General features: G+C 41.2%; 2 protein-coding genes and 1 long non-coding RNA gene across 3 annotated transcripts in view; all 3 read left to right on the top strand.

The window, feature by feature from the left end:
- Nucleotides 1-25,179, top strand: part of LOC145437455 (uncharacterized) — a 38,170-nt gene extending 12,991 nt beyond the window's left edge. The window contains exon 2 of the long non-coding RNA XR_013914668.1: nt 24,953-25,179. This is a non-coding gene — a long non-coding RNA (uncharacterized LOC145437455). The remainder of the gene's footprint in view (nt 1-24,952) is intronic.
- Nucleotides 1,677-5,978, top strand: LOC145437451 (uncharacterized). Its single transcript, XM_080314713.1, has 2 exons — nt 1,677-2,961; nt 3,439-5,978. The coding sequence occupies exons 1-2, from the start codon at nt 2,087-2,089 to the stop codon at nt 4,892-4,894; spliced, it is 2,331 nt and encodes a 776-aa protein (XP_080170839.1). The 5' UTR covers nt 1,677-2,086; the 3' UTR covers nt 4,895-5,978.
- Nucleotides 13,464-25,058, top strand: LOC145437453 (uncharacterized). Its single transcript, XM_080314715.1, has 2 exons — nt 13,464-14,387; nt 18,620-25,058. The coding sequence occupies exons 1-2, from the start codon at nt 13,513-13,515 to the stop codon at nt 20,076-20,078; spliced, it is 2,334 nt and encodes a 777-aa protein (XP_080170841.1). The 5' UTR covers nt 13,464-13,512; the 3' UTR covers nt 20,079-25,058.
- Nucleotides 25,180-26,811: the final 1,632 nt, after the last annotated feature.

Raw genomic sequence — 26,811 nt, 5'->3', positions numbered from 1 at the left:
AATTGAACTCTAGAGGTGGTCAAGGTAGTCAAGCGTCCGCATCATTGAATGAAAAGGATAGGATTGATATGGGAATGCGATACTAATCCTCTGTTTACTCGATTACCCTGATTTAGAAAATATCATGGTATGGCGCGTTCTCCATATTATAAAACCCGTAGTATGGTCGAAGAGCAACACGGAGAAGTGGTTTCGGATACGCTGTTAACACTTTGAGCGATTGGTGAACGTTAATAAAATATGGCTGATCGTAAGAATGCCATATAGTGTAGATATATTTTCGGGAAATAGAGGCGTTACTACACTTGCTTTTATACTTCAACATGTATGTCCTCCAGACAAAAAAACGAAACTAATTAGAACTCAGAATATGATACTGAGAATTGAAAGAGAAATATAAATACTACTTCTAAACGGTGGAAAATATATTCCACATCTTTTGTCCAGAAAGTTTCAACAGCGTGGTCTGATAAAATAGGTGTAAAGCTATAAAAATTCAGAGTCAACTTTTTTTCCAAATTAGGACAAGCCATCGGCTGCTAGACTGTGATATGCTAGATTGCGAAGTGGTAGTTTCAAACGCTATGATGGGCCATTTTTGCTGTGATGAAATATTTCATATGGGCGACAATGCGGTATGAACGGAACCATGCAACCCGCTACCTAAATTATATTCACCAATACGTTCGTGAAATGCTATTAGTGTACTGTGCGCGAGGCGCGACGAAAATTCTGGGCTTCACTCAACTTTTCTGATAATTAAATGTTGATACTTCATGAAAACAGTCCCGAAATTCCTCAGGCTAACTTTCAGATTGGAGGATTAAACTACTTCTACTTGACAAACTAGAAATAGCGAAAAGTCAGCAAGTAGATCACAAAATATTACGAAATGGAGTAGACATAGCGGGACATTAAATCTACTTGAGTAAGTACCCAAGTAGCGGAAAACTACTTGAGTTTTTCAAAAAAGTAGAAGTACTTTGATACTGAACACCTCTGTTAAACTGTCGAATCGAATTCACATAAACTTCTGTCGCGCAACAATGGTGCCTGATCATCAAGCAATGAAAAATTAGTTTGTTCAACAATGAACTTGATAAATTATCACGCCAGCCCATGTCAGAATCATTCCCGGGCTAGCAATAGTGAATACGGCTCTTCCATTTGTATTGCAAAGGCTAGCAATAATTGCAAGAAGAGAATGTATGAACAGGAAAATAGAACAGTAACTTGAAACGTCAATACGAAACCAAACACGAAAACTTTGCCTCGAGTTACCCAACGAAGTATAGTAAGAATAGCCCCACCCAACAGCAATCAAGAAGCCTTGCTGTAGTCAGTTTCGTTTTAAAGTCATTGCAATTCTGCCTGAGATGGTATGATTGCAACCTAAAATTTTAGCTCCAAAAGTCGTTAGTATCCTCACGCTGCAAATTCATCAACGTGTCGAATGGATGATTGGTTCTATCATGTAGCGGCAGTATCGTGTTAGTATTCACCAGCACTTGTGATTATGGTATGATAGGCATGCATGTATTTTATTATCTCCACGCTTATATACATAATACGCATCTTCCTAACAGACGTACACTATGTATTTTGGACTGTTTCGGAGTGCAATGAATCATCGCTACAAGATGGTCGACTGTCGCCGTCTACATAAATCTCTTTATATGATGTTACATACCACAATATTTTGAATCACCCGAAAGTTGCTAATTGCCCTATGGAAGGGAGATTACAGAAACAGCTTTGAATGCCTTGGTATTAAGGAGGTAACTTGAATTACTTGGTATTTGATACGTGGGTTTCTACCGTAATTTTTGTCGGTAGTTAGTTACTGCACGTCTTCTCTAATCTTGAGAAGACAAATCTTTTAGTTAGACTCAATAACCAATACGCTGTGGTGGCAGATCTTAATCTCGTTTCAGGTCGTGGCCCTCTTTCAGTTTTGAAAATATTCTGTTGGCTTTTACCCTTCTTATTACAAAGATATCTAAAATTATGTTAGTTTTCTGTTGCGTTGCAGAGTAATAAACTACTATTTGATACCGCATACATTGCTGCTCTGATATATAACAACATGTACCGACAAAACGACAGATGCGGGAAGGAAGAAGACATAAGAAGACATAGAAGGTCGATATCAAAGTTTCACCAGATCATAGCGCTCACGCTGATTATACTTTCACACATCAAAGTTTGTAAATCGAATACGAGCACTAGAAATGCGTCAACACCAAACCCTGTGCAAGATGTAAATCGGTTCATAGTAACGTTAGCGGGTGACCCTGCCAGAATCGCAACCGCAGTCCTCGCAACCCAAAAGACTTTGAACTCAAAGAACTTGACAAATTCGTCGACCAACGTACAGACAACAGATCCTAAAATACCGACGACTGGTAACGACAGAAAACTTTGCACAGACTTTCCAACGCCGAATATTGAACACAAAGAAATGTGCTGTCGACGCCTTTACAAGATGTACGCAAACGCTTGGATCAACGGAGCACGCTATCTTGTTGTCATGTTGGAACGCTTGCAGAGATGGCGATGCAAGGAGTTTAATGATGAATGCAAACGCCCCACTTGGGCTTTTAGCGAATATACTAGGCGTATGTACGATCTGTTTTGTAACAGAAGTGCAGTTGAAACGGCATGTCACGCCGATATCGTGAACGCTGCTCGGCGATACCAATTTGTGAACGAGTCACTCTTTCTGGGTGAGATGACTTGGAAGGTTTTGATTGAGAAGTTGGACTCAAGCGAGATGGAAATTGAGGACTTGGTGAAGCCATGTGTACAAACCGCCTTATTCGACCGAAGCAACGGCGGAGTAGGGCGGTTTCATGAGATTATCGAGCCATACGCTCCATTTTGCGGTCTTCAGTGGAACGGGTATGATTTCTACACAGCCCAATATCGCAGAGTGTCGCCATGGACCGGGATGCCTTCGTGGTAAGCATATAGAACATGATATAAATCGCCGTATATAATGAATCGCAAGCTTAGTTGGTTTGGTTAGTTTGCGGAAGAAACGGTTCTGATTGATTCATATAGTGTGAATCATTGTCATAAATCGCATATGTGGCTATATACTTTCTCCGCACTTCATTCGTGCTAATAATAATTTCCGAGGTTTCATTTTGAGTAAAACTTTGTGTTTATACCTGGGTATAATTCTGAGGTAGGCCCTGTTTTTGTGTATTACCTTTTCGGTGTTTTCACTAACAGTGCACCGAATATTCTCACAGTTAATTGAAACTTGCAATAATTAGCAACGTGAAGTCTGCATTTAACTCTTACTTTCGATTTGAATCCAGTCACTATTCGTCAGCGCTGCTCTACCACGAATAAAGTAGCCTACAATGTGATGAGCAATGTATATAGCGTAGTTGTGACGGATTAACTTTTCATAGTATCAATCTATTTTAGGTGCCGATACAGCATCATAATTTGCATTGCCTTCATGGTAGCAGCATGCATCACTACGATCTCCTGCAACATAATCATTCTGTGCGTATTCTGGACTACAGCTAAACTGCGAGACACTCAGGGCGTTTACAAAATATCCCTCGCATTCGCCGATCTAATGATAGGAGTCGTGGTGTGGCCGAACATGATTATATTACAATATCTCACGTTCTTCAAGCCTAGACATATGGGAGCAGTAATAAAGCGGCCGTACAGATGGACTGCCAACATGACGCCTTACGACAATGCAGATTTGGTTTATCGTTACGGCGGTGGCGAATTTGGTGACATTTTCGACAACAAATTTGTGATCACCATGGGATTTTTCTCTATGTTAGGCATTATATTGTCGATTTACATATTGTTGTGTGCGAGTGTAGATCGATTTTGGGCCGTGTATAGACCGCTAACGTACAACCCATACGTTGCCAAACGTCGTGCTGTCAGACTAAACGGATTGTTATGGTTCGCGTGCACTGTGATATGTCTACTCCCCGTTTTTACGCCTGGATTCTCGTATAAAGTCATAAGCTCTAATTTTATATTCGCTGAAGGAGAGACAGCATTGATAATGTCGGGAAGTCTCTTTATCCCGCTTGTGATGATGTGGGTCCTTACCGCGGCGACATATTATGCGTGTCGGAAACACACTATGGCGAGAAGGAAGCTGATTACATGTCCATCCAATAATTCACGGCGGGATTTGGAGAAGAGACTTGCTAGCACCTTAGCGATGATGGTGATGGCATTTTCGGTGTCGGTGGTGCCGGTGATTTGTACTACCATCGTGGGGTTTACGCCCGCTGTCACAAATTGGCAACGACCGCGGACGCTAAGTATAAAAAGCGCAGCGGCGTACACTACAAGTGAATACTTGGCGATTATCATGTTAACAAGTAACAGTTTATGGAATTTCTTCATTTACAATTGGCGGGTGCAGGAATTTCGGAAGGCTGCACTTAGGATATTTCGGGAGCGGTTCAAACAGTGCGTACTTCAATGCAGTGTTGAAAAAGACTCCATTAACAGGCAGGATGCTCGCCCTACGATCGCTATTAACGTGGAGTGTTCGGACAATCCAGCTAGTCCCAAACTTCCAGCGTCTGAGCCGTGCAGCAAGACCTTGGAGCTGAAACAGTCCCACCTAGATAGACCACGACTTACAATCACCGTGGATTCTGATTGCGAAATGCCTTCCAATGACACTGTGCATTCGGAGTACGACAGACCACGGCCGCCAAAAGCGTCGAATGCAAGGCTGTATCAGTCACCTCATGCCAGTAGTGCGGAGGACCTGCGCGAGCGACGTAGCACCATATTCGGCTCATTTGTCATTAAAGCGAACACTGCAAACCTCTACCAATCCGTCATGAGCCACTTGACTGAATATATGGAAAGGGCGCAGGCATCAAGATGATTTCGAATTGTAGTCACATATACCGTTATTCACGCGATTTATAAAGTTTCCATCGTACGAGCCCTAGCCACTCCAATAGATTTGTTGAGACCTGACAGATGATCAGATCCTCCTCATCTGGCGCCAAATCGTTGATAGTTAACCGATAATACAATTTCAAGCATTTTAATATACCTCTCGATCTTCTCATGTTTATTAATGATCTTATTCACAATGATCTTGATTTGCACTCTCGTATTTTATATACCACCGGTTCCATAGGCCTTGGTCTCGTTGACCCCTTGGACCGGAATTCCAGCCAACATCTCTTTAAGAAATAGCTGCGTTGCTTTACAGATGGTCAGATGCTATCATGCATGGCTCTGAATCACCTTTGTGACATATATCCATAAGAATTGGTGCATAAGTGCATTTGACTCGTTTTTGGAAATTCCTCCTACTTCTTTCTCTCTGAATTTTGTAAAGGAAAAAGCTGTTTTGGGATAAACTTCCGTGATAACTGGGCGGGAGAGACAGAATATATGTCTGGAGAATATCTTTTATATTTCTATTGTATAGATAAATGTATGTATTACACGTTTTCGGCGTGCCGTTCGGCGTGTCATTCTGCACCTCCTCTCACCAGCTGCCACCTACTATTACCACCGATATGTATGCGGCAAATTTGCGAAATGTACTATTTGAAACTACGGGTTTGAGTGCTTTTCAGTGTATAACAAGCAGAGAAGGGGACTTGGTAGACTCCACCACTACAATATCGGTAGGTCGTGGGTTTGAGTCCGACGGAAAACAACTCCGTATAATTGCAACCTAAGTGTTGGGGGTCAGTCTATAGTGAGGATCCTCAAACCCAGCCACTAGTGCCACACGAGATGACATTTTATGGCGCGCCAAATGACAAATGATTTGACGTGCAGACTAGTATACAGTGCAGGACCGATACCGTGTCACCCCAAACCCCGCAATTGAGGACGGGGTGACAAACCCGAATCAATGTTCTCCCTAAGCTGCTCGCGCACTGCTGACAGAGTCTGCGCGGACAGAAAAATGTGTGGTGCTCACGAAAAAGCTGAAGTGATGACCTTTTTTTAGTCGTTGTGCACTGTTGTCCAAGGGACCGCGCAGTGAGTTGGTGAGTGCGCGCAGACTCATTAAAAATTAGAGTGAACATTGGCCCGAAGGTAGCCTAAAATATTTTGTAATTATACCTACACTAGAGTAATATTCGGCGGATTAACTATTTAGAGAATTTGTTTTGGGTGCGCGCGATGTAGTGTCGCCATTTTTTCTGATTTTGATATGCATAATATACAGAGATCATTCCAATTCCAATCACAATAATGAGAGAACGATGTACCAATGTTGCATGAAGCCGTTGGGATGATTTAGTCTATGTGGATGGGAAACATATGAGGGTGTGGGACTATTAGGAACCAGTGTTTCGGCGCTGCGCATTTCCAAAGTAGGAGACAGCAAGACATAAAACGTTTCGGGCAATATGAGACTATTCGTGAAGTGCGCTGCAAAAAAAAATGGCAACGATAAATTCTTGTAATAAATGACATCAGCCCGTTGGCCAAAACTTTCGATGTTGATACATCCAAGCCCCGAATAGCTCTGTGTCTGCAGCCTGAGCCCCCCGATACAGATTTGACCCAAAAAGGTGAATAAATTTGCTCCGCGACTGAATGCGAATTTAGGATCGTGTTCGTCTCACTAAAGGAGATTTTCTATTTTTAGTTGGTCTGGCACGTGTGAGTGATTCCGATAAAGTTTGAATATCGACTATCTTTACCCACCTTTACCGGTTTGAAGAGCTTCTTGGAGGTACAGAACTTCAATATACAATTGAATAGTATATTCATATTGAAATGAACCCGAATATTTTCGGCTGACACTCGTCAGGGGTAATCGTCAGCAACTAGTAGAGAATTGGCAAGAACATTGTATATCGACAATCGTATGACAAAATATGACGTCACCAGCATAAAACCGGGAGTCAAACCGGGAGTTAGACCAATCTTAGTGTGAAGTAATACAATTGTATGTAACAAGGGTGGGTAAATGTCACGACAAAACGTTGATTATATCGCAAATGAAGTCTGTAGGACATTTCGATACCGCTTCCAGGACTATATTTGTTCCAGCATAATTTATTTAGCTCGAAGGCTATGCTATCGGCACAGCTGACTTCGTTTCCAATTCAGTTTTAAAACTTACATCGGCGCGTCATACTCTGCCAAATTGGCTTTGATTTGAGTCTCAGTCAATAATGCTTGTTATTGTATTGTTAACTCTTGATGAGGGGCACACGAAAAGTGGGTTGTCGAAATTAGCGAGAACATAGAAAGCAAGATTATTTGTTTATAATTTTTGTACTTCTTTTTCGACAAGTGTAGTATATTTAAAAGCACCTTCTGCGCCCTTGTTTTTATAATAACGTATCCTCTCAGTGGTAGGCCTACTGGCCTAGTCAGTCGTAACACGATTCATACCGATATAGGTGGAAGCGAGTTTGACCTACTGGTAACCCCTAGGCAACCGTTATAATCTTCACGCCGCATCCATGTAGCGACAGTATCGTGTTAGCATTCATCAGCAATTGCGACTCGTGTCATACATATAGTTTATATAGGCTAATGTGCATCTTCGAACCGGCGCACACTAAGTAATTTGTTAGTTTAGAGTGCAATGAATCATCGCTACAAGATGATCGACTTCATTCGTACATATGTCACTTGTCTGATGTTGCAGAACGGAATACTTTATTGAATCACATGGAAGTTGGTAATTGCCGCATGAAAGAGAACTGCTGAGATTGATTAGCTGTGAGTGACGAGGCAGCGTAGCGGTATGATCTACCACTGCAGTGCCAATAGGTCGCGGGCTCGAATCCGACCGAAGTCGACTCCAGAATTCCTTCCAAAGTGCTGAAGTTTTTTTTAAAGATTAAGCGCCTTTCCGTCATCTTTCCGGCGTAAGCGGTCTATTAAAAAGTGTAGCAGTATGTCGTGATACAGGTCGGCAGATACGGAATTAGAATGAAGAATATCGGCCAGGTTTATATGACCATTGTAGTCGACAAACCACATGAATACCCCAACATAACGTTTCTCACCAATTCAAAATGGATAAAGGGCCACCCTGTCAACTTATTAGGCGCCGTTAGCAGCGATATTGCAATATCGTAACATATATAAGTTACTCTTAGTAATGGTTCTTAAACATTTTTTAGCGCGGACACATAGATTTATTCGATTCTCCTTGCACCCTCAAGGAAAAACTTCATCAGTACTAATATAACAACGTGGTGTGTTTATTGAAGTTTATTGGTCGTAGATATCAAGTAAACTAGCGGTTTTCAGCCTCCTGTCTGGCAAGATTCCTTCGGTCTGCCAAATATATAACATTTGTATGTATCAATTGAAAATATTGAATTGATTTGATTGAAATTGACACGTAGTGTTCTGAATGGTCTGGTATTATATCAGGGGTTCTTGAAGTATCGGTCGCGACCCAAACATGGATCGCGAAGGATATCATTTAATGTAGCCTATACCTAAAATCTTTATATTTCTTGCAAATTAATTCTAAGCAGTTCATGTGATCTTCTTTTGGTGGTTTGGTCGTTTCCAGGCCGACAATAGCAAATAAGTGCACGAAAGTTGATTGTTTCGGTGTTATTACCTGATCATAACAAATGCCCCCACTCCTGTATTACATAAGCCCCTTTGGTGTCAATGTAAGGTTCGTCTGGCGCCGGGTATGTCTGGATACCTCTAACAATTGTCGCTACTCAACATGCGACTGTCATTTTAATCCGTGGTTTTATCGCGCTAATCTTCTCAGCAGCGCGGTTCGTGAAGTTACAAGTTGCCCGAAATGTTTAGTCTAGGTGTGCCATTGCATTCATTACCTTCAATTTATCACCTCTCAACCCACGAGATCAGATTTACCCGTAAAACTGATGGAGCTGTTGATTTCGATCATACATGATACATGTTATCGTATTGTACATCTTTAGCAATATTGCCCGGTACTAGGGCTGGGCAAAATCGAGTATCTGAGTGATTCGATTATAATTCACGTATTACGCTTCGAGTCGAGTCAAGTATTCGAGTACCACTCATTATGACGTCACAACAGAATTATTATGTTAAAGTTCAAATATGTACCTTTCATGCTACCACAAATAATATAATGCCTGTTATCCGTCGCATTAAAGATACTTTGGTAATTTTTCGACCATTCCGATTTGATTGCACTTCTTGACAATGATATGGGATGATCATGAATTCGGAAATGTGTTATTTCCAGTAACCTTCGAGCTTTGTACTGTGCCCCGTAGTAAAGTTCATACAATAAATTCTCCTGGCGCAGCCAATTCCTCATTTGTATTTACTCTCCTGAAAGGATTGAAGTCCATATAAACCACATCACCGATTCAAGCGTGCGGCGATGAGCGTTAGGAAATGCTGGCCATAAACGTAAGATTTTTGATATGAATTCCGCTTTATTGCGATCGCGCGGTTTATGAAAATCTGTAAAATAGAATGCAGCACTTTCGGGGCGATGCGAATCACTGGAAGTTTCTGGTTGGTTTGAATACTAACTTTAATCACTGTGAACACTAACGATTCCGTAAAATCTTGATCTAGTTTTCCAAAACGCGTTACCATCAAATTTTCATTGTCCCGTTCGAAAATATAATGGTGTGACAAAGACTTCATCCAAAATATGGATAGCGACCTCGAATTCGTTAACTCCCGCTAACTACGTTCATGTAAGTCTTGGGTTACCATATGTTCTCTTTTATCAAGATTTGTTCTCTTTTTTTTATTACCAAAATACCGTATCCCTATTTGAGTACAAATGTTCGTACATAACTATGTGTACGTTGTATACGTTTCGTTAGATTGATAGACTTTACATTATGGAACCAGCTTATCGAAAGTAGAGAGAATCCCGGTTAATGATTTCAAGTATTTTATTCTTCTATTTCGATAGGAGTGGCAAATGAAATGGCTTTTTCCCTTCCTTCCGATGCCCCTGTTTGTATAATAAGATATTGTCTCAGGAGTAGTCTGTTATCAAAATGTGTTTGTCACGATTCGTACAATGAGTCATGCCAATGTTTCTGGATTGAGCGTCTTGTCATAGGATGTTGTATAGGTCAGTGGTTCTCAACTTTTTTCACCTCGCGGACTGGTAAAATTTCAAAAAATGTCTGGCGGACCGGTGAGCTTTCAAGTTTGAAATGAAATTAAAATGTAAAGTATGCAACCGTGATATGCAATTATATGGTGCTAGAGCGTGACATTTAGAGCGTTTTGATCGTAATTAATTATATTCATGATGGCATCCTTGTGATTTTATGGTAGTGAGTCTGCCGAGTCGAGGTAAAATTGCCATGTCCAGATAAACGTGCTACCGCCGAGAGTCCTTTACAGTCTTTCACGACGAAGTTCGTGGGTTTAACGGCTCACGCCAACTCTAATAATATTCTTCTCTTTGACAATATCGAGAGAAGAAGCGTATCGGAGTCGAAACAAGCACCTTGTCGTGCTACATTGCTCATTGCCCACTGCCACCAGACACAGGCTACTCTCTCAATTACCTATGAATACAATGCGTGCCGCAAGAAAACACATTACAGCAGCTATACCGGCCATCCGCAAATCCGGACCGAAAAAGCACTTCGTCAGCCCACCCTAAAACGGTGGCCTTAGGGCCCCACAGGGCGATAAGTCAAACTTCCGTGGGCTTCACCCCCAGACCCGACAGTTGGGTGGATGTTTTCACCTGTACTTGTGCGCACATCTATTCTACTCAGCGTAAGCAGAGAGTTTACGTAGTTTAATCGCAGGGTTGTAACCAAGTCACAAGGCTCCGAGTCACAAGTCAATCTCACTTTGATAGTTTTGACTCGAGTCAAGTCGAGTCATTTCAATTCACCACCGAGTCAAGTCCGAGTCCAAGTCAGCGAGCAGAGGGTCGAGTCCGAGTCATGGAATTATGACTCGAGTCCGAGTCCAAGTCATTGTGTTGACTGCTCAGTTTCCAGTTAAAGTCTTGGTAAACCCAATTTTTATAACTCTTTTTGGGGATATCGAATGGTTCGCATTTGTAATATAACAATTTTCCTCACTTTTAGCAGTTTCTGGTCGCATTTTAAAGTACCAGTACCAACAGACGAAATCCCAATAGTGTGTTGGCTTCGGAATTACAATGAAATGTCGGTCTTGGCCGTCTGAGTCTCGAGTCAATGACTTGGTTCGAGTCATGCGCAATGACTCGAGTCCAAGTCGAGTCAATACACAGATTGACTCGAGTCGAGTCATCAGAAAATCGTGACTCGAGTCATTACAACCCTGCTTAATCGCGCCAATAGCGAAAATTTTCGATCATTCACGACTGAAGCGGTTTTCTCGCGGCCGAATTTTTGGCCCACCTTTCGGAGTCCCATGTTAACCCAAGCTTCATTATGTGTTGGTACGTCGTGGCGTGGTAATGGCTGAAGCAGAAATACCTATAAATCATTCAGTATTTCTCTGAGAAAGGCACCCAATAAGCAAGACATTTCGGGATACTAAATCGTGCAAAGCGCAAAATGAAATTGAAAAATGTTAGAAAAAGTTTCGAAAAAATACGCTGTGATTTATGTTCATTTGCGAAATAATTTTGAGTCCTATTCAAGCTCGGCCCCTCTCCAATTGTGCGGTTTGGGGTGCCCCAGATACCGTCCTGCACAATATGATTGAATCGAAAACAAATGATTTAACTTCGCTGTTTAGCGATGAGTCGGCTCGTATCTGTTCTGTACTTTTCGCTCGCTTGTCGTCAAATGACGCGTTTTGAACTTTAAGTCAAATCGAACATGTTTCCAGCCCTAATGTTAGCTCACGAAGTTATGAATCAGTTTAAAATTTGATGTTTTATTTGTTTTATCAATGAACAAGCCTACAACATTGCATCTTGAAATTAAAGTATAAAATTCTAATATACCTGGCGGACCGGCAGGAATATCGTCGCGGACCGGCACTGGTCCGCGGACCGGCGGTTGAGAACCACTGGTATAGGTTACGTAGAGCAGGGGTGGCCAATCTGTGGCAGTCGAAGAAAATTTAATTCCGTCGTCGACACGTAATTCAATTATTATGTGTTGGTGGCCGTCAGCATGTGAATTGAAGTTATGAATTGAAATTTTCTTCGCGCCATGCGCGATTCAATGCGACGTGGTTTTTCGATTTTTTTTTCGCCCTTTGCAATCTAAGCCCAACAGTACAGATGCGAACGGCAGAGGAAAACGATACGCGCCATCAAGAAATTGTGTTGAATCGTTTGAGTTTCACGGAAGAAATTCGTTTCTGGTTAGTTTGAGCGATTCCAATAAATTTCCACTATACAGACAATCCGGATGGCATGTCAAGAAATAACAGCATGCAACACAAAGTGACTAAAAACAATTGGCCCAACAGAAGATGCATCTTCATGTATTACTAAATTTTGGAAGACACCCCTACATCAACCGTACCGGTGAATCTGATCACATGGGTCGATAAAGTATAAATATTTGATAGTAATATCTGTGATTACCATTATTAGCGATTTGCGGGTAATATTATGTGGCAGCAATTTTGTAAGTTTAGGCGTAAATCAAAACATGATTTTATGCAAACATTAGAGTCGATATAATCTATTTTATTCTTCAAGGTCGCGACGAAACATTCTTCATTGACTTGCTGTAGTTTAGCTTATAGTACACAACAAAACAAGTTAACAAATTTGAGTTTTTGAGCGTATGTCTCATAGGTCCCATGGTCATGTGCCTTTTGACCCGCCGGGTGGGGACCGATGACACGTTCGAGCAACAAATTTTAAACGTTTATAAATATTTTTTGAAAAGGCGGATACTCATGTAAATGTCCGCGATAGCGAGAGCTTGTATCGAAGTGTTGAGACAGCAAAAGATCTGCTATTCTCGACTGAAGATTTGAGGGCACGAGATAATTTTGCAAATTTTGATCCATCGGTACCACATCTCCCCTACATATAATTTGTTTTCACTCTTTTTACATAATACGCGTCTTTTTAACCGACGTATACTATATGTATTTTGGCAGTTTCGGAGTGCAATGAATCATCACTACAAGATGGTCGACTGAGGCCGTCTACATGAGTCCCTTTACATGATGTTATATAACACAATATTTTGAATCACACGAAAGTGCCTAGGTATTAAATAAGTATCGTGAATTACTTGGTATTTGGTACGTGGGTTTCTACCGTATTTTTACAGTTAGTTACTGTACGTCTTCACTAATCTTGAGAACGGGTATCTTTTAGTTAGATTTATTGACGAATACAGAATGTTATCATATCCCAACAAAATATCAGCATTCTCGAATGTATTTGAACGGCATAAAGAATGACTCACTGTAGCGGTAGATCTTGATCTTGTTTTAGATCATTGCCCACTTTCCGTTTTGAAAATATTCCGGTGGCTTTTACCCTTCTTACTATAAACATGTCTAAAAATTTTTTACTTTTCTGTTGCGTTGCAAAGCTATAAACTATTATTTTATACCACATACATTGCTGCTCTGATATAGAACAGCATGCGCCGACAACACCACGGGGACGGGAAGGAAGAAGACAGAAGAAGACAAAGAAGGTCGATGTCAAAGTTTCACCTGATCATAGCGCTCACACTGATTCTACTTTCACACTTCAATGTTTGTAAATCGAATACCAGCACCAGAAAGGCGTCAACACCAAAGCCCGTGCAAGACGTGAATCGGTTCATAGCAACGTTAGCAGGTAACCCTGCCAGAATCACAACTGCAGTCCCGTCAACCAATCAGAGTTTGAAGTCAAAGAACGTGACAAATTCGCCAACCAAAGAATATACAACGGATCCACAAATACCAACGACTGGTAACGATAGAAAAGTTTGCACAGGCATTCCAATGCCGAGTATTGAATACAAAGAAATGTGCTGTCGACGCCTTTACCAGAATTACGCAAAGGTTTGGATCAACGGAGCTCGCTATCTCGTTGTCATGTTGGACCGCTTGCAGAGATGGCGATGCAATGAATTTGATGATGAATGCAAACGCCCGACTTATCCTCTTAGCGAATACACCAGGCGTATGTACGATCTGTTTTGCAACAGAAGTAAAGTTGAAACGGCCTGCCACGCCGACATTGCGCAAGTTGCTAGGCGATATCAATTTGTGAACGAGTCATTCTCTCGGGATGTGGTGACTTGGAAGGATTTGATTGAGAAGCTAGACTCGAGCGCGATGGAGCTTGAGGACTTGGTGAAATCATGCGTACAAGCTGCCTTATTCGATCGAAGCGACGGCGGAGTGGGACGGTTCCACGAGATTATCGAGCCGCACGCACCATTTTGCGGTTTACAGTGGCACGGGTATGATTTCCACACAGCGCAATATCGCGGAGTGTCGCCGTGGACCGGGATGCCGTCATGGTAAGCTTATCGTATATTGTATAGATGCACCACGTAGGATGTGTTCAGTTATCACTAGGGCGGTTTTTTTTTACCTAAAAAAAAGAAAATTTTCCTACATAATGTTAAAATCGTACCACTTATCTTCATTTCTGGTTGGATCTGACTGTCCTAACGAAGTAGTTTGGCCTGAAAAAGCGTTTTTGGCTTAGAAACAGGCAACTTTTTACATGAAAAAAACAATATTTCAACGAAATCTGGCCCTATGAAGAATTCCAGTGGTTACAATATGTATTATGGTAGAAATAATTAAAATATTTTGTAGTACAACGAGAGATACTTCCCTACATTCTTGGGTAGAAAGTGCACGTCCTTACTAAGAAGCTTGCCAAGGACGTTCAACAGCAGCAGTTCTTGGCTGACAACACTCAAGTTGTGCGTACACTGCTGGTGCTGCTGACGCACCCTGTTGCTTCGCTCTGACAATGTTGTCTACATCACAAATTTTCATCATGCGCTTCTTAATATAAGAATGATGCAATGCACAAGAATTCTTTCTTCAGTTAGGATATTGCGGTACGTTGACCATAACACCATGTCTACCTATTATTTGTTTTATTTGACCGTTTGTGATTCACAATGAGCAGACGATTAGCCGTTTACAACGGCAGGCCTATAAAATAGGCTAACAGCAGTAAAATATCAAATTATAAGTTCACCGACAGTGCAAAATCTACGATACAAACAAAATGAAGGCATCAAAAATGTTTTGACATCATGAAAAATTTTGACAAATTTTGACCTAACGCTACAATTTTGATAAAATTTTGACAAATTTTGACATGTCAAAAAAAAACCGCCCTAGTTATCACACTTGACTTTTACTCTACTACGACAATACACGGCCCACAGTGATTGTGAAAAAGGTGCGTATTACCACTGCAAAAGATATTTAACGTGATCATATTATGTGTCTCACCCTCTAGAATTTAGATATTTTGCACCAGTGCGATATGGTAGAAAGCTATCGAATACGAGATATTCGTCTATATCGCATCTTTAGCGCAAAAAGTGTGCATTCACACCCAAAATGTGTTACACGAAAACTGAACCTATACGGGGTGTCGATCGAATATTTCACCCCGCTTGTAGGCGATTGAATAGCAATTATTTATTTGTCTGTTACAATTTAATTATTTCACGGCTTGAGCCAATCATCATGGTACAAATTGCCGTATATTAGAAATCGCTGGTTTACTTTGTCTGGTTAGTTAGACACGGTTCCAATTGATTCATGGTGTAAATCATTGTAATAAATTAGGGGTCTCAAACTCAAATATGCCCACGGGCCAACTTCCTGGTTTTTGATGGCTTCGCTGGCCGCAGCACTAATAGCACGGGTATTCAATGTATTTCCAAATAGGCCTTATTGGACGGGACCCTGCAGATTGGCATTCCACAAACATCGTGAAAATGTGATTTACTATTGTGAATTCACGCCTGGCACGAATAAAAATCACATTTTCAAATATTTGAATACATTTTCTGTTGTACTTGGCATAGTTAGTCAAAATAACTTGTTATAGACTTCATGATAGTGTACAAATACATCACGAACTGCATGCATCGGAAGTAGATTGACCTTCCAATATCGAAATTGATCAATATCAACTTGAATATAATGAATGATGTGTCATAGTAATGAAACAGTCCAATCGCAAACAAATCCATTATTGTTACAGCGACGGAGCGTAGGCCTACCACAGCCCACTACATCACTCGCCACCCGGGGCCTACGATATCGTAGGCCCCGCGCCACCGATAATTGGGGATAATAACATGTATAAACAGACCCAAGAAGGTGCAGGATGTAACTAACTATACATGAAGGGGTAACAGTTGCCAATGATTGCCATTGTCATTCGTACCGGCTTAGATAGCTAAATACGCTACTCTACGCAAGGCAAGCTTCGACCTTTTGAAAGATTATTATTATTCCCCATAGCAGTATGATAGTTTGCTACGTCCGTGGTTGTACCAAGTCACGGCATTCTGAGTCACAAGTCAATCTCTGATTGTAAAGTTTGACCCGACTAAAGTGGTGTCATTTTTATTTTATCACCCATTCAGTCCGAGTTCGAATAATTCTACAAGAGGTCACGCCCAAGTCCAAATCAGAATTTTCAGTCACTAATCATCAACGGGTCATGTTTCACCATCACAAACAGCTAATATGACGTAATAGCTGGATCATCCCCGCATGGTAACTTCTGAAAGTGACGTGATAGTGAAATTTGAAGAGTAGTTTCAGGTTTTTGGAGCAGATTTGAAGCGAATTTTAAGTTCTCAAAGCTCAAAAAGTATGTGTGGCACTTAAATATTTTCGAATACTTCGAAACCCAGGGTTGCAATCGATTCGAGTCATGACTCGACTATAGTCCTACTAGAGTCACGATTTTCTGATGACTCGACTTGACTCGAGTCAATTTCTCAAAATACGGAAATGACTCGACTCGAATCGAGTCAATCTGTGTATTGACTACTTGGACTTGAGTCATTGCGCATGACTCGAGACTCAGACGGCAAGACCGACATTTCATTGTACATTCGAAGAGTACTAAAGTAACGACACTCTTGGGATTTCGTCTATTGGTACTGGTACATGAAAATGCGACTAGAAACTGCTAAAAGTAAGGAAAATTTGTATACTATAAATGCGAACCATCCAATATCACCAAACAGAGTTGCCGTTAACTGGAAACTGAGCAGTCAACGCAAAGATTTGGACTCAGACTCGATTCATAATACTATCACTGGGACTCGACCCCTCTGCTCGATGACTTGGACTTGGACTCGGTGGTGAAAGTGAAAATGACTCGACTTAACTCGAGTCAAAATTATAAAAGTGAGATTGACTTGAAACTGGGAGCCATGTGACTTGGTCACAACCGTGTCAAAATCCAAAATCACGACGTGGCCCGCACAAAACGATTACGCGGACCGCGTGTTTGAAACCTCTACCATAAACCCTATACGTGGCTATATACGCTCCTCCGAACTCCATTTGTGCTACTACTAATTTGTCAGGCATCATTTGGATTAAAACGATGTGTTTATACCGCGGTGTAATGCTGTTGTAGGTTCTGCTTTCGTGTGACACTTTCTGGGTGTTTTCGCTAACAGTGTACCAGGTATTCTCATAGTAGATTTGAGCTGGCGGTGACGCAGATTGCGCTCATTACGTTGTACTTTCGATTTTAATCCAGTCACCATTCGTCAGCGCTGCTCTCCACGAATAAATTAACCTACTATGTCATGAGTAGGGAGATTTTTTTAAGTGAAGAACTGAAGATTTTGATCCAAGAAATTAAAATTTTGACATTTTTCACCTTAAAAATCTTGATTTCGACCCAATTCGTCCTAACGTATGCAAATTATGTGTTTTCCTACATAATGTTAGAATTGTACTATTTATCTCCATTTCCGGTTCGAGCAGTCTGTCCTTACGAAGTACTTTGACCTGAAAAAAAACCAAATTGCCTTAAAAAACTGACAAATTTTTGCATGAGAAACCTTTATTTTAACGAAATCTGGCCCCATGAAGAATTCTAATAGTTACATTACGCATTATGGTGGAAATAATTGAAAAATTTTGTAGTACAACGAAAGATACTTTCCTACATTATCGGGTAGAAAGTGTGTGTCCTAACAAAGTAGCTTGCCAAGAACGGACAAAGAACGTTCAACAGCAGCAGTTGTTGGCTGACAACACTGAAGTTGTGCGTACACTGCTGGTGACAAACCGTGTTGCTTCATTCTGGCGATGGTGTCTACATATCATTTTTTTATCATGCGCTTCTTGATATAGGAACCATGCAATGCCCACGCAGTCTTGCTTCAGTCGGGATATTGCGGTACGTTGAGCATAACACCATGTCAACCTTTTTGTTTCATTTGAATGTTGATGATTTACATTGAGCAGACAAAGGGCCGTCTACATCGGTAGGCCTATAAAGTAGGCTCCAAGCTGTAAAATGTCAAATGATAAGTTCACCGACAGTTCAAAATCTACGATACAAAGAAAATGCAGGTTGAAAAAAAGTGTAATTTTGGAAACAATTTTGACATTTTTTGACCTAACGCTACATTTTTGACATAATTTTGACTTTTTTGGACGTATAAAAAAATCGCCCTAGTCACGAGTAATGTATCGTTGCGACGAATAGACTTTTCTTGGTATCAATCTGTTTTAGGTGCCGAATCAGCATCATAATTTGCATCGCATTCATGGTAGCAGCATGTATCACAACGATCTTCGGTAACATACTCATTCTGTGCGTGTTCGGGACTACTTTTAGACTGAGAGACACACAGGGCGTTTACAAAATCTCCCTCGCTTTCGCCGATCTAATGATAGGAGTCGGGATGTGGCCGAATATGATTATATTGCAATATCTCACGTTCATCAAGCCTAGGCACATGGGAGCAGTAATAAAGCGGCCGTATAGCAGGACTGCCAATATGACCCTTCACGATAATGCAGATCTGGTTTATCGCAACGGTGGTGGTAAATTTGGAGACATTTTCGATAGAAAATTTGTGGTCACAATTGGGTTTTTCTCTTTGTTAGGTATCATATTGTCGATATACATACTCTTGCTTGCCGGCGTAGATAGATTTTGGGCAGTGTATAGACCGCTAACGTACAACCCATACGTTGCCAAACGTCGCGCTGTCAGACTAAACGGATTGTTGTGGCTCGTGTGCACAGTGATATGTCTACTCCCCGTTTTCACTCCTGGATTATCGTATGCAGTCATGACTCCCAATAAAATATTTGCCAATAAAAAGTCTGGATTCATAGTGTCGGTCTGGATTGTCTTTATCCCGCTTGTAGTGATGTGGATACTTACCGTGATGACATATTACGCGTGTCGGAAACACACTTTGGCGGGAAGAAAGTTAACTACATGTCCATCCAATTCACGGCGGCGGGATTTGGAAAAGAGACTTGCTAGCACTTTAGCGATGATGGTGCTGGCATTTTCGGTGTCGGTGGTGCCGGTGATTTGTGGTGCCGTCGTGGGGTTTACGCCTGCTGCGACAAAGTGGTACCGACCGCGGGCGCTAAGTATAAAAACTGCAAATGCGTACACAACAAGTGGATACTTGGCGCTTATCATGTTAACAAGTAACAGTTTGTGGAATTTCTTCATCTACTATTGGCGGGTGCAGGAATTTCGGAAGGCTGCACTTCGTATGTTTCGGGAGAGGTTCAGACAGTGCGTACTGCAATGCGGTGTTGAAAAAGTACCCACTACCAGACAGGCTGCTCGCCCGTCGATTGCTATCAACGTGGGATGTTCGGACAATCCAGCTAGCTCCAAACTTCCCACGTCTGAACCGTGCAGTAAGAGTTTGGAGGTGAAACAGTCACACTTAGATAGACCACGACTTACAATCACGGTGGATTCTGATTGCGAAATGACTTCTAATGACACTATGCATTCGGAGAACGACAGACGACAGCCGCCGAAAGCGTCGAATGCAAGACGGTATCAGTCACCTACTGCCAGAAGTGCGGAGGAGCTGCGCGAGCGACGTAGCACCATATTCGGCTCATTTGTCATTAAAGCGAACACTGCAAACCTCTACCAATCCGTCATGAGCAGCTTGACTGAAAATACGGAACGGGCGCAGGCATCAAGATGATTTCGAACTGGAGTTACATATATTCTTATTGACGCGATTTATAAAGTCTCCATCGTGCGAGCCCCAGACACTCTTATAGCTTTGGTGAGACCCGACAGAGGATCGGATCAATGTTCCCTTTAAAGCAGCGCGCATGCGCAATCGCGCAGTGCTGACACGGTCTCTGCGCACAGAAAATGAAGTTGCTCATATAAATGCCGAAGTGTTGACCTTTTTTCCAGTTGTTGTGCACTGTTGTCCAAGAGACCGCGCAGTGAGTTGGTAAGTGCGCGTAGATACGAGAAGAATTAGATCAGTGGTTCTCAAACTTTCTCGACAAGCCTCCCTTCATGACAGTGAAAAATGTCACGCCTACCTTATCGTCATATCACAAAATGCAACTAGAATTCGAGAATTTCCAACTGATAGTTTGATGGCATGTAAGGTTATGAATGTTGATGAGAGAATTTACAAATAATAAATTCGGACTATATACAGAGCAATAACCATGAATTGGAGGAAATTTTCTCAGTTTACCGCACCTTCGCGCCTCCCTTCAGATGCTTTTACTCCCCCAAAGGGGAGCGCAGCCCAGCTTGGGAACCCCTGAATCCGAGGGAACATTGGATCGGATCCTCCTGATCTGGCGCCAAATCGTTGATAGTTGATCGATAATATAATCATTATAACCTACCTCTCGATCTTCTAGTGCAGTGGTTCTTAACCTTTTTTCCTCCAGCGCCCCCTTTCATAAATTATCGTGCTCCAGCGCCCCCTCATATTGTAAGGACTGTAATAAAAACAATGGGTCAGAGGGAGGGCCGTAACAGCACTTCGTCAGCCCCTCTAAACAAATGATTATCTTGGTCACCCATAGCGTGATAAACCAAACTCGTGTGGGCTTCGCCCCCAAGAAACCCGTCGCGTGATTTTGATGGTCAGCAAAGTTGATGTGGCCTGGTCGCCCTAGCAGCCAAAATTTTCTATATTGCATGAATGAAATAGGTTGTAATTGCATAATGCATATATATGTCACTTTAAACTTTTTATCCTCTCAGCCCGCGTAATCAGATTTACCAGTAGCGCTGAGTGAGCTCCTGTATTGGAAAATGAAGGCCACGTAATTAATAATTAAACATGTTCGAGCGTGCCCGTTGGTACAATTAAATCGGTACATGTTATTTTGTTACCTCTTGTCCGCTATATAGTCAAAAGATATGGAAACGCATAAACGTATTAAACAAAAGTTAGCCCGCGATTCAAAATAGGTATTTCGTCACTGGTAAATAATTTTTTGTGATGGATGATATTTGTCCTGTGGGGTGCAGATTGCGACGACATGAGAATTCGGCACGAGCGATTTAATCACATATGGACTATTAGACTTATAAACAGGGTTGCCATACCGTCCTTATTTCTAAGATTTGTCCTTATTTTGAAGGGCCTCGTCTTAGAAAAGTCAACTGTCCTTATTTCTAAGAAATGCCCTTATTTTCGACTTGCGTCCTTATTTTGTCTTATTTTCAACCGCTACAGAACTTCGGTCGTTTTCCTCTGGTATCTGTGTTGCATAATATTCTAAAACTATGCTTTTTCGTAGAGATTTTATCACATCATAATTGAAAGGAACTCTCGTGACGGACACACCACAAGATTTGACTTCTAAGTGGTGAGATAGATAGAGCAAGTGAGTGGTGGTATAGCAGTTTCGTCTGTGGCAGGCTACCACAGCGGACGTCATTTTAGCAGTAAACAGCAGTACCAGGTTTCTGCTGTTTGGTCTGCAGCAGAATAAGCTCAAGCCGTGGGGAACGCAACATTCATTGGGTAGTGAAAAAAGGCGCAGTGTAGTCGACACATTGGTTAAAAAGTAGTAAAGCTATAAATCATTGATAAATTTTTCTAAATTATATTGTACTTGCGCATATAGTTTTAGCTACAAATAAGGCTAAATCTGATTAGTTTAAATCAGTGGTTCTTAACCTTTTTTGTCCAGCATCCCCTTTCAAAAATTGCCTTAGTCTGGCGCCCCCCTATTTTAAGGACTGTAATAAAAACAATGGGTAAGTGGTCGAAGTCCGTTTTCAGGTTGGGACTTCACTATTAGATCGCTCGACAAATTAACGGTAAATTGTATGTGCTATTTTTGGGATCAAATCCAGGTTGTTATAACAACCATCGCGTAAGGCCTATACGGGCTCATAGCATTTGGTTCGAGATCGACGTAGACATTCCTAATTCTCCTCTGCGATTGGCAATACGGGGAAGTTAATTGTATTCCGTTTTGTTTTGTTTTATTGCTTTGTGTAACTACTGAATCAATTGCGAAAGTGGTGGAGATTTGCTCATATTAAATTTAGTCCCGCACCAAACTATTAACTTTAACATGAATGGGGGTAACAACACTAAGCGGTATCATCCTTTGTGATGCAATGAAGAAATATTTTGACGAACTAATTTTGTAGCTCTCAAATAGAAGTATATTCAGTTGATTATTTTGGCCAAAAAGCTTGGAAACATCTTTAATGTACAAAGAGCATCACTCTTAAAAGTTGTAGCGTAGCCCACATTGCCTTTTCGATTTCGACACGCTGCAGGATAAAATACCTGGTTCAAATAGTTTTTTGGAAAGTAACCCGAGCTATCAGTATATAAGTATCGGTTTATTTATATTTTCATCATTTCATAAAACCACAAAACTGCGATACAATGAAAAGATAGGAAGGTGTCGAGTAGCTAGGGCGATGGGAGTGTTATAGCGGCGAATTGGCAATCCAAAAGTAGGCTACGCCAAATTCATTTTACAGTAATTAAAATAAACCACTGCATTCATAGAAACATGGTCGGTGGATATTTCGCGATGAGCGCAACGAAAAACGTTGTGATTTGATAGATTTTGTCGAATGTTAGTTTGCAATGAGAACTCAAGGATATATAGAACTATTGTCCTAATATATAGTCATATCTCCCTAGTACATACCATCTACTCTACTGCGAGGCCATTTTTCTTCAGCGCCACCCATTCCGCCCCCTAGCCCAGCGCCCCACATTTCGCCCCCTGAGCGTTTCCGCCCCTTTCAAAATCCGAATCGTCCACTGGTTTAAATGAACAGGCGTAAAAACGTTTTTCGTGACGATTATGAGAAAGAATTCAAAGGTATCTAACGAAGGGCGAGTGTTTCGCACATACCAATATCTGCAATTGTGACATTAACCTGGAGGCCATAGCAAAGACCACTGTTTCAACTCATATTGATTCCGCAAAACACAACAAGTGTGTCCTGATGATTAATCTGAGCCAGTCGATGAATAATTTTTCCACAAGTCGATCAGCACCAACGACCACAGATTATCAGGCAGCTGCTGCAGAGGCTACCTGGACATTCCATACTGTCAAACACCAGCAATCACTCCGATTGCACATCGCAATTGTTCGAAGTAATATTCCCCTATTCCAACATAGCAAATAAGCTTTCTTCGGCTGGGACCAAGACTGCAAGCATTGTTACTGGAGTTTTTGCTCCATACGCTTAAAAATGATGTTGTCTCAACTTGGTGTACGGCCTTTTTCCATCTTGGTTGACGCCTCTAACGAGGTGAAGAAGTTTGGTTTATCACCCTAGCGGGGCAAGACCAACGTTTTTTTTGTGAGGGGCTGATGAATTGCTGTTTCGGCCCTTAGTAAAGGTAAACCTAGACCGGAGCTGTCGTGAGATCCATGAAGAACTTTCTATAACAAGGAGATGCTGGAGCAGATTGTTTCTGGTGAAAAGTATGGAATGTAGTATGCCACGGCTCGTATATAAATACGTATAAGTACGTACAAAAATGCGTTTTCATGCTAATCTAATTTTTCGACTGTCCTTATTTTTGGGTCCATATCGATGGCAACCCTGCTTATATACAACGAAGTTTACGCTCAACATACGGACAATCCTCTTCGGCTAAGGTTTTCTCACTGACGATCTCTTTGACGAACTTCTCGGAGTCCCATATTCACCGGAACTTCATATGTCTTCGTGCATCGTGGCGTGGTAATGGCCGACGCCGAAATGCCTATTTATATTTTCTATAATTATGCTTATTCTTCCGTGGGGAAGTCGTCATAACATGATGTTTAATTTATGTTCATTCACCGAAAAAATTGAGGGCACCCTTCGAGCTAACGGATCGGGGGTTTGGGTTGCAGCAGTTTTGGTCTTTGTAAGAGGTCAAAGTTCAATCGGTCTCTTTGGGACTTTGATATTGGAAACATTTCGCGCTTTAATCGCGCTCGAGGACCATTCGACTATAATAAACCATATAATAATATGTAATAATTGGTATATTCCGGGTCTAATCAAGGTTGTTAAAACAACAATGGGGTACGGTTTCATATACCCTGTGGTTCGGATTTTGTCTTAGTGCTTTGTGTAACTATAAGTAAGTCAGCTGAGAATGGGATGCATATATCTGCTCACATTGAATTTAGTACTGTACCCATTTATGAATTTTAACATTAATGTATTCCAAACAAAGCAACTCATTACAACGTTCGTGTGAGGTTGTGAACCACAACACGAAATAATATTAGCCTTAATGGTACGATGAAGAAATATTCTGACGATTTAATTTTGTAGCTCTCAAATACAAGTAGCCTATATTTAGTTATTCATTTCGTGCACAAAGCTTCAAAACTTATGTTATGTACAAGGGGCTCTCACTCTCAATCAAAAGTGATATACAGTGCCTCCTTCTTCGATTTTCACACGCTGTGCGCTGTGGAATATAATACCTAATTCGAAACATTTTGTTGAAAATAACCCTAGCAAGCGTGACGGCAGTGTTTTAAATAACGGGAAATTGGCGATCTAAAAGTACGCGCAATTTGTCCTAGATTAATTATATTAACCCAGTACATTTATGAAAACATATGTAGCAAACATCGTCGCGTAGCGCGACCAAAAATGTCGGGATTTGACATGTTTTCTGTGATGTTAATTTGTTCTGAATACTCCTCAAGGATATGTCCTACTACCACATCATCTACTGCGAAGCAAATTTTCTTCAGCGCCCTCCTGAGCCCAGCGTCCCCTATATCGCCCCTGATCATTTTCGCCCCCTTCAATATCGTCAGCGCCTCTTGGGGTGGGGGGTGGTGGCGCTGGTGGCAAGGTTAAGAACCACTGTTCTAGTGTTTATAAATGAGCTTATTCACAATGATCTTGATTTGCACTCTCGAATGTTATATGCCACCGGTTCCATAACGCTTTGGTCTCGTTGACCCCTTCGGCCGCAATTCAAGCCAACAACTCTCTTGAAGAAATACCGCGTTGCTTTACAAATTGTCAGACCCTATCACGCATGACCAGAGGTGGTCAGTAACGAAGTAATTCTACTTTTTCGAAGTACTCAAGTAGTTTTATCTATTTCTGGTACTCACTCAAGGGGATCTATTTTCGCCACTTCTACTTCGTAATATTTTGTCAACTACGTACTAACTTTTCGGTATTTTCAGTTTGTCAAGTAGAAGTAGTTTAATCCCCCCACAAGAAAGATAGCCTAAGGAATTTCGGGGCTGTTTTCACTTAGTATCAACATTTAATTTTCATAAAAGTCATGTGTTACCTATAATTTTCATTGCGCTTCGCGCACAGTAGATATGGAGTGACGAATATGTTTTAACGAAAGTATCGCTGAATATAATTTAAATACCCGTTTGCGTGGTTCCGTTCACACCGCATTGTCGCATATATCAAATATTTCATGACAGAAAGTATGGCCCCGCATAACGTTTGAAACTACCGTTTCGCAATCTAGCAATTACCTATTAGGCTATACCTAGTAGCCCATGACGCGTCCTTATTTGGAAAAGTGGACTTTGCCTTTTTTAACGTTAGACCTGTTTTAGCAGACCACCGCGGAAACTTTTTGAACAAAGACATGAAATCTATTTTCCGCTTTTTAGAAGTAGTATTTGTGTTTTTCTTTCAATTACGAGTATTGTACGTTGAGTTCTAATTATAGTTTCAGTTCTTTTGTCTGGAAAACATACATGTTGAAGTATAAAAGCAAGTGTACTAATGCCCAATATCTTCCGAAAATTACGCTTTACACTATATGGCATTTTTATGATTTACCATATTTTTAATTAACGTCTATTAATCGGGCAAAGGATATGCTTTCATTAAAACTGGGCGAGAGAGACAGAATATATGTCAACTGAATATATCTTATATTTTCATTATAAATTTCACGCGTTCGGCGTGTCCCCCTGCACCCCCTGTCACTACCTGCCACCTACTATTACTTGCTATAAGAATGCAGCCCATTCACGAAATCTACTATTTGAAACTACGTGTTTGAGTGCTTTTCAGTGTATCTAACAAGCAGAGAAAGGGACTTGGTAGACTCCACCACTGCAATACCGGTGGGCCGTGAATTTGAGTCCGACGGAGAACTTTTTCGTGCTTTTGTCCGTATAATAAGGTATTCACTCAGTGGTAGTGATTCGTAACACGAATCGTGCCTAGGGATTCATATAAAACAAAAATCAATTTAAAACAAACATGTTTAAAACAAGGTTCTTGTTTAAAACATGTTTTTTATTGTTTGTTTTTTATCGCCATGACGTAAGGATTATTCAATTGTGACGTCATAGTGGGTTAACACTGACAATTGAAAATATAGGGTAAATATAGCTCCTTTGACGAAATATCGGTACCATAGCTGTTTAACCGATTTTTCTGAGGGTTCGAGCATCCCATATCGATAT

Source organism: Botryllus schlosseri, chromosome 4 (assembly GCF_051294905.1).
Source record: "Botryllus schlosseri isolate E-star chromosome 4, Bs_hap1, whole genome shotgun sequence".
Lineage (NCBI taxonomy): Eukaryota > Metazoa > Chordata > Ascidiacea > Stolidobranchia > Styelidae > Botryllus > Botryllus schlosseri.
This window is presented reverse-complemented; position numbering and strand designations above follow the sequence as displayed.

What these genes read in the sequence shown, in the direction of transcription:
- LOC145437451 (XM_080314713.1), top strand. Translation starts at nt 2,087, where the DNA reads ATGTACCGACAAAACGACAGATGCGGGAAGGAAGAAGACATAAGAAGA. An exon ending in TGGACCGGGATGCCTTCGTG is followed by an intron (nt 2,962 to 3,438) that starts GTAAGCATATAG and finishes AATCTATTTTAG; the next exon opens with GTGCCGATACAGCATCATAA.
- LOC145437453 (XM_080314715.1), top strand. Translation starts at nt 13,513, where the DNA reads ATGCGCCGACAACACCACGGGGACGGGAAGGAAGAAGACAGAAGAAGA. An exon ending in TGGACCGGGATGCCGTCATG is followed by an intron (nt 14,388 to 18,619) that starts GTAAGCTTATCG and finishes AATCTGTTTTAG; the next exon opens with GTGCCGAATCAGCATCATAA.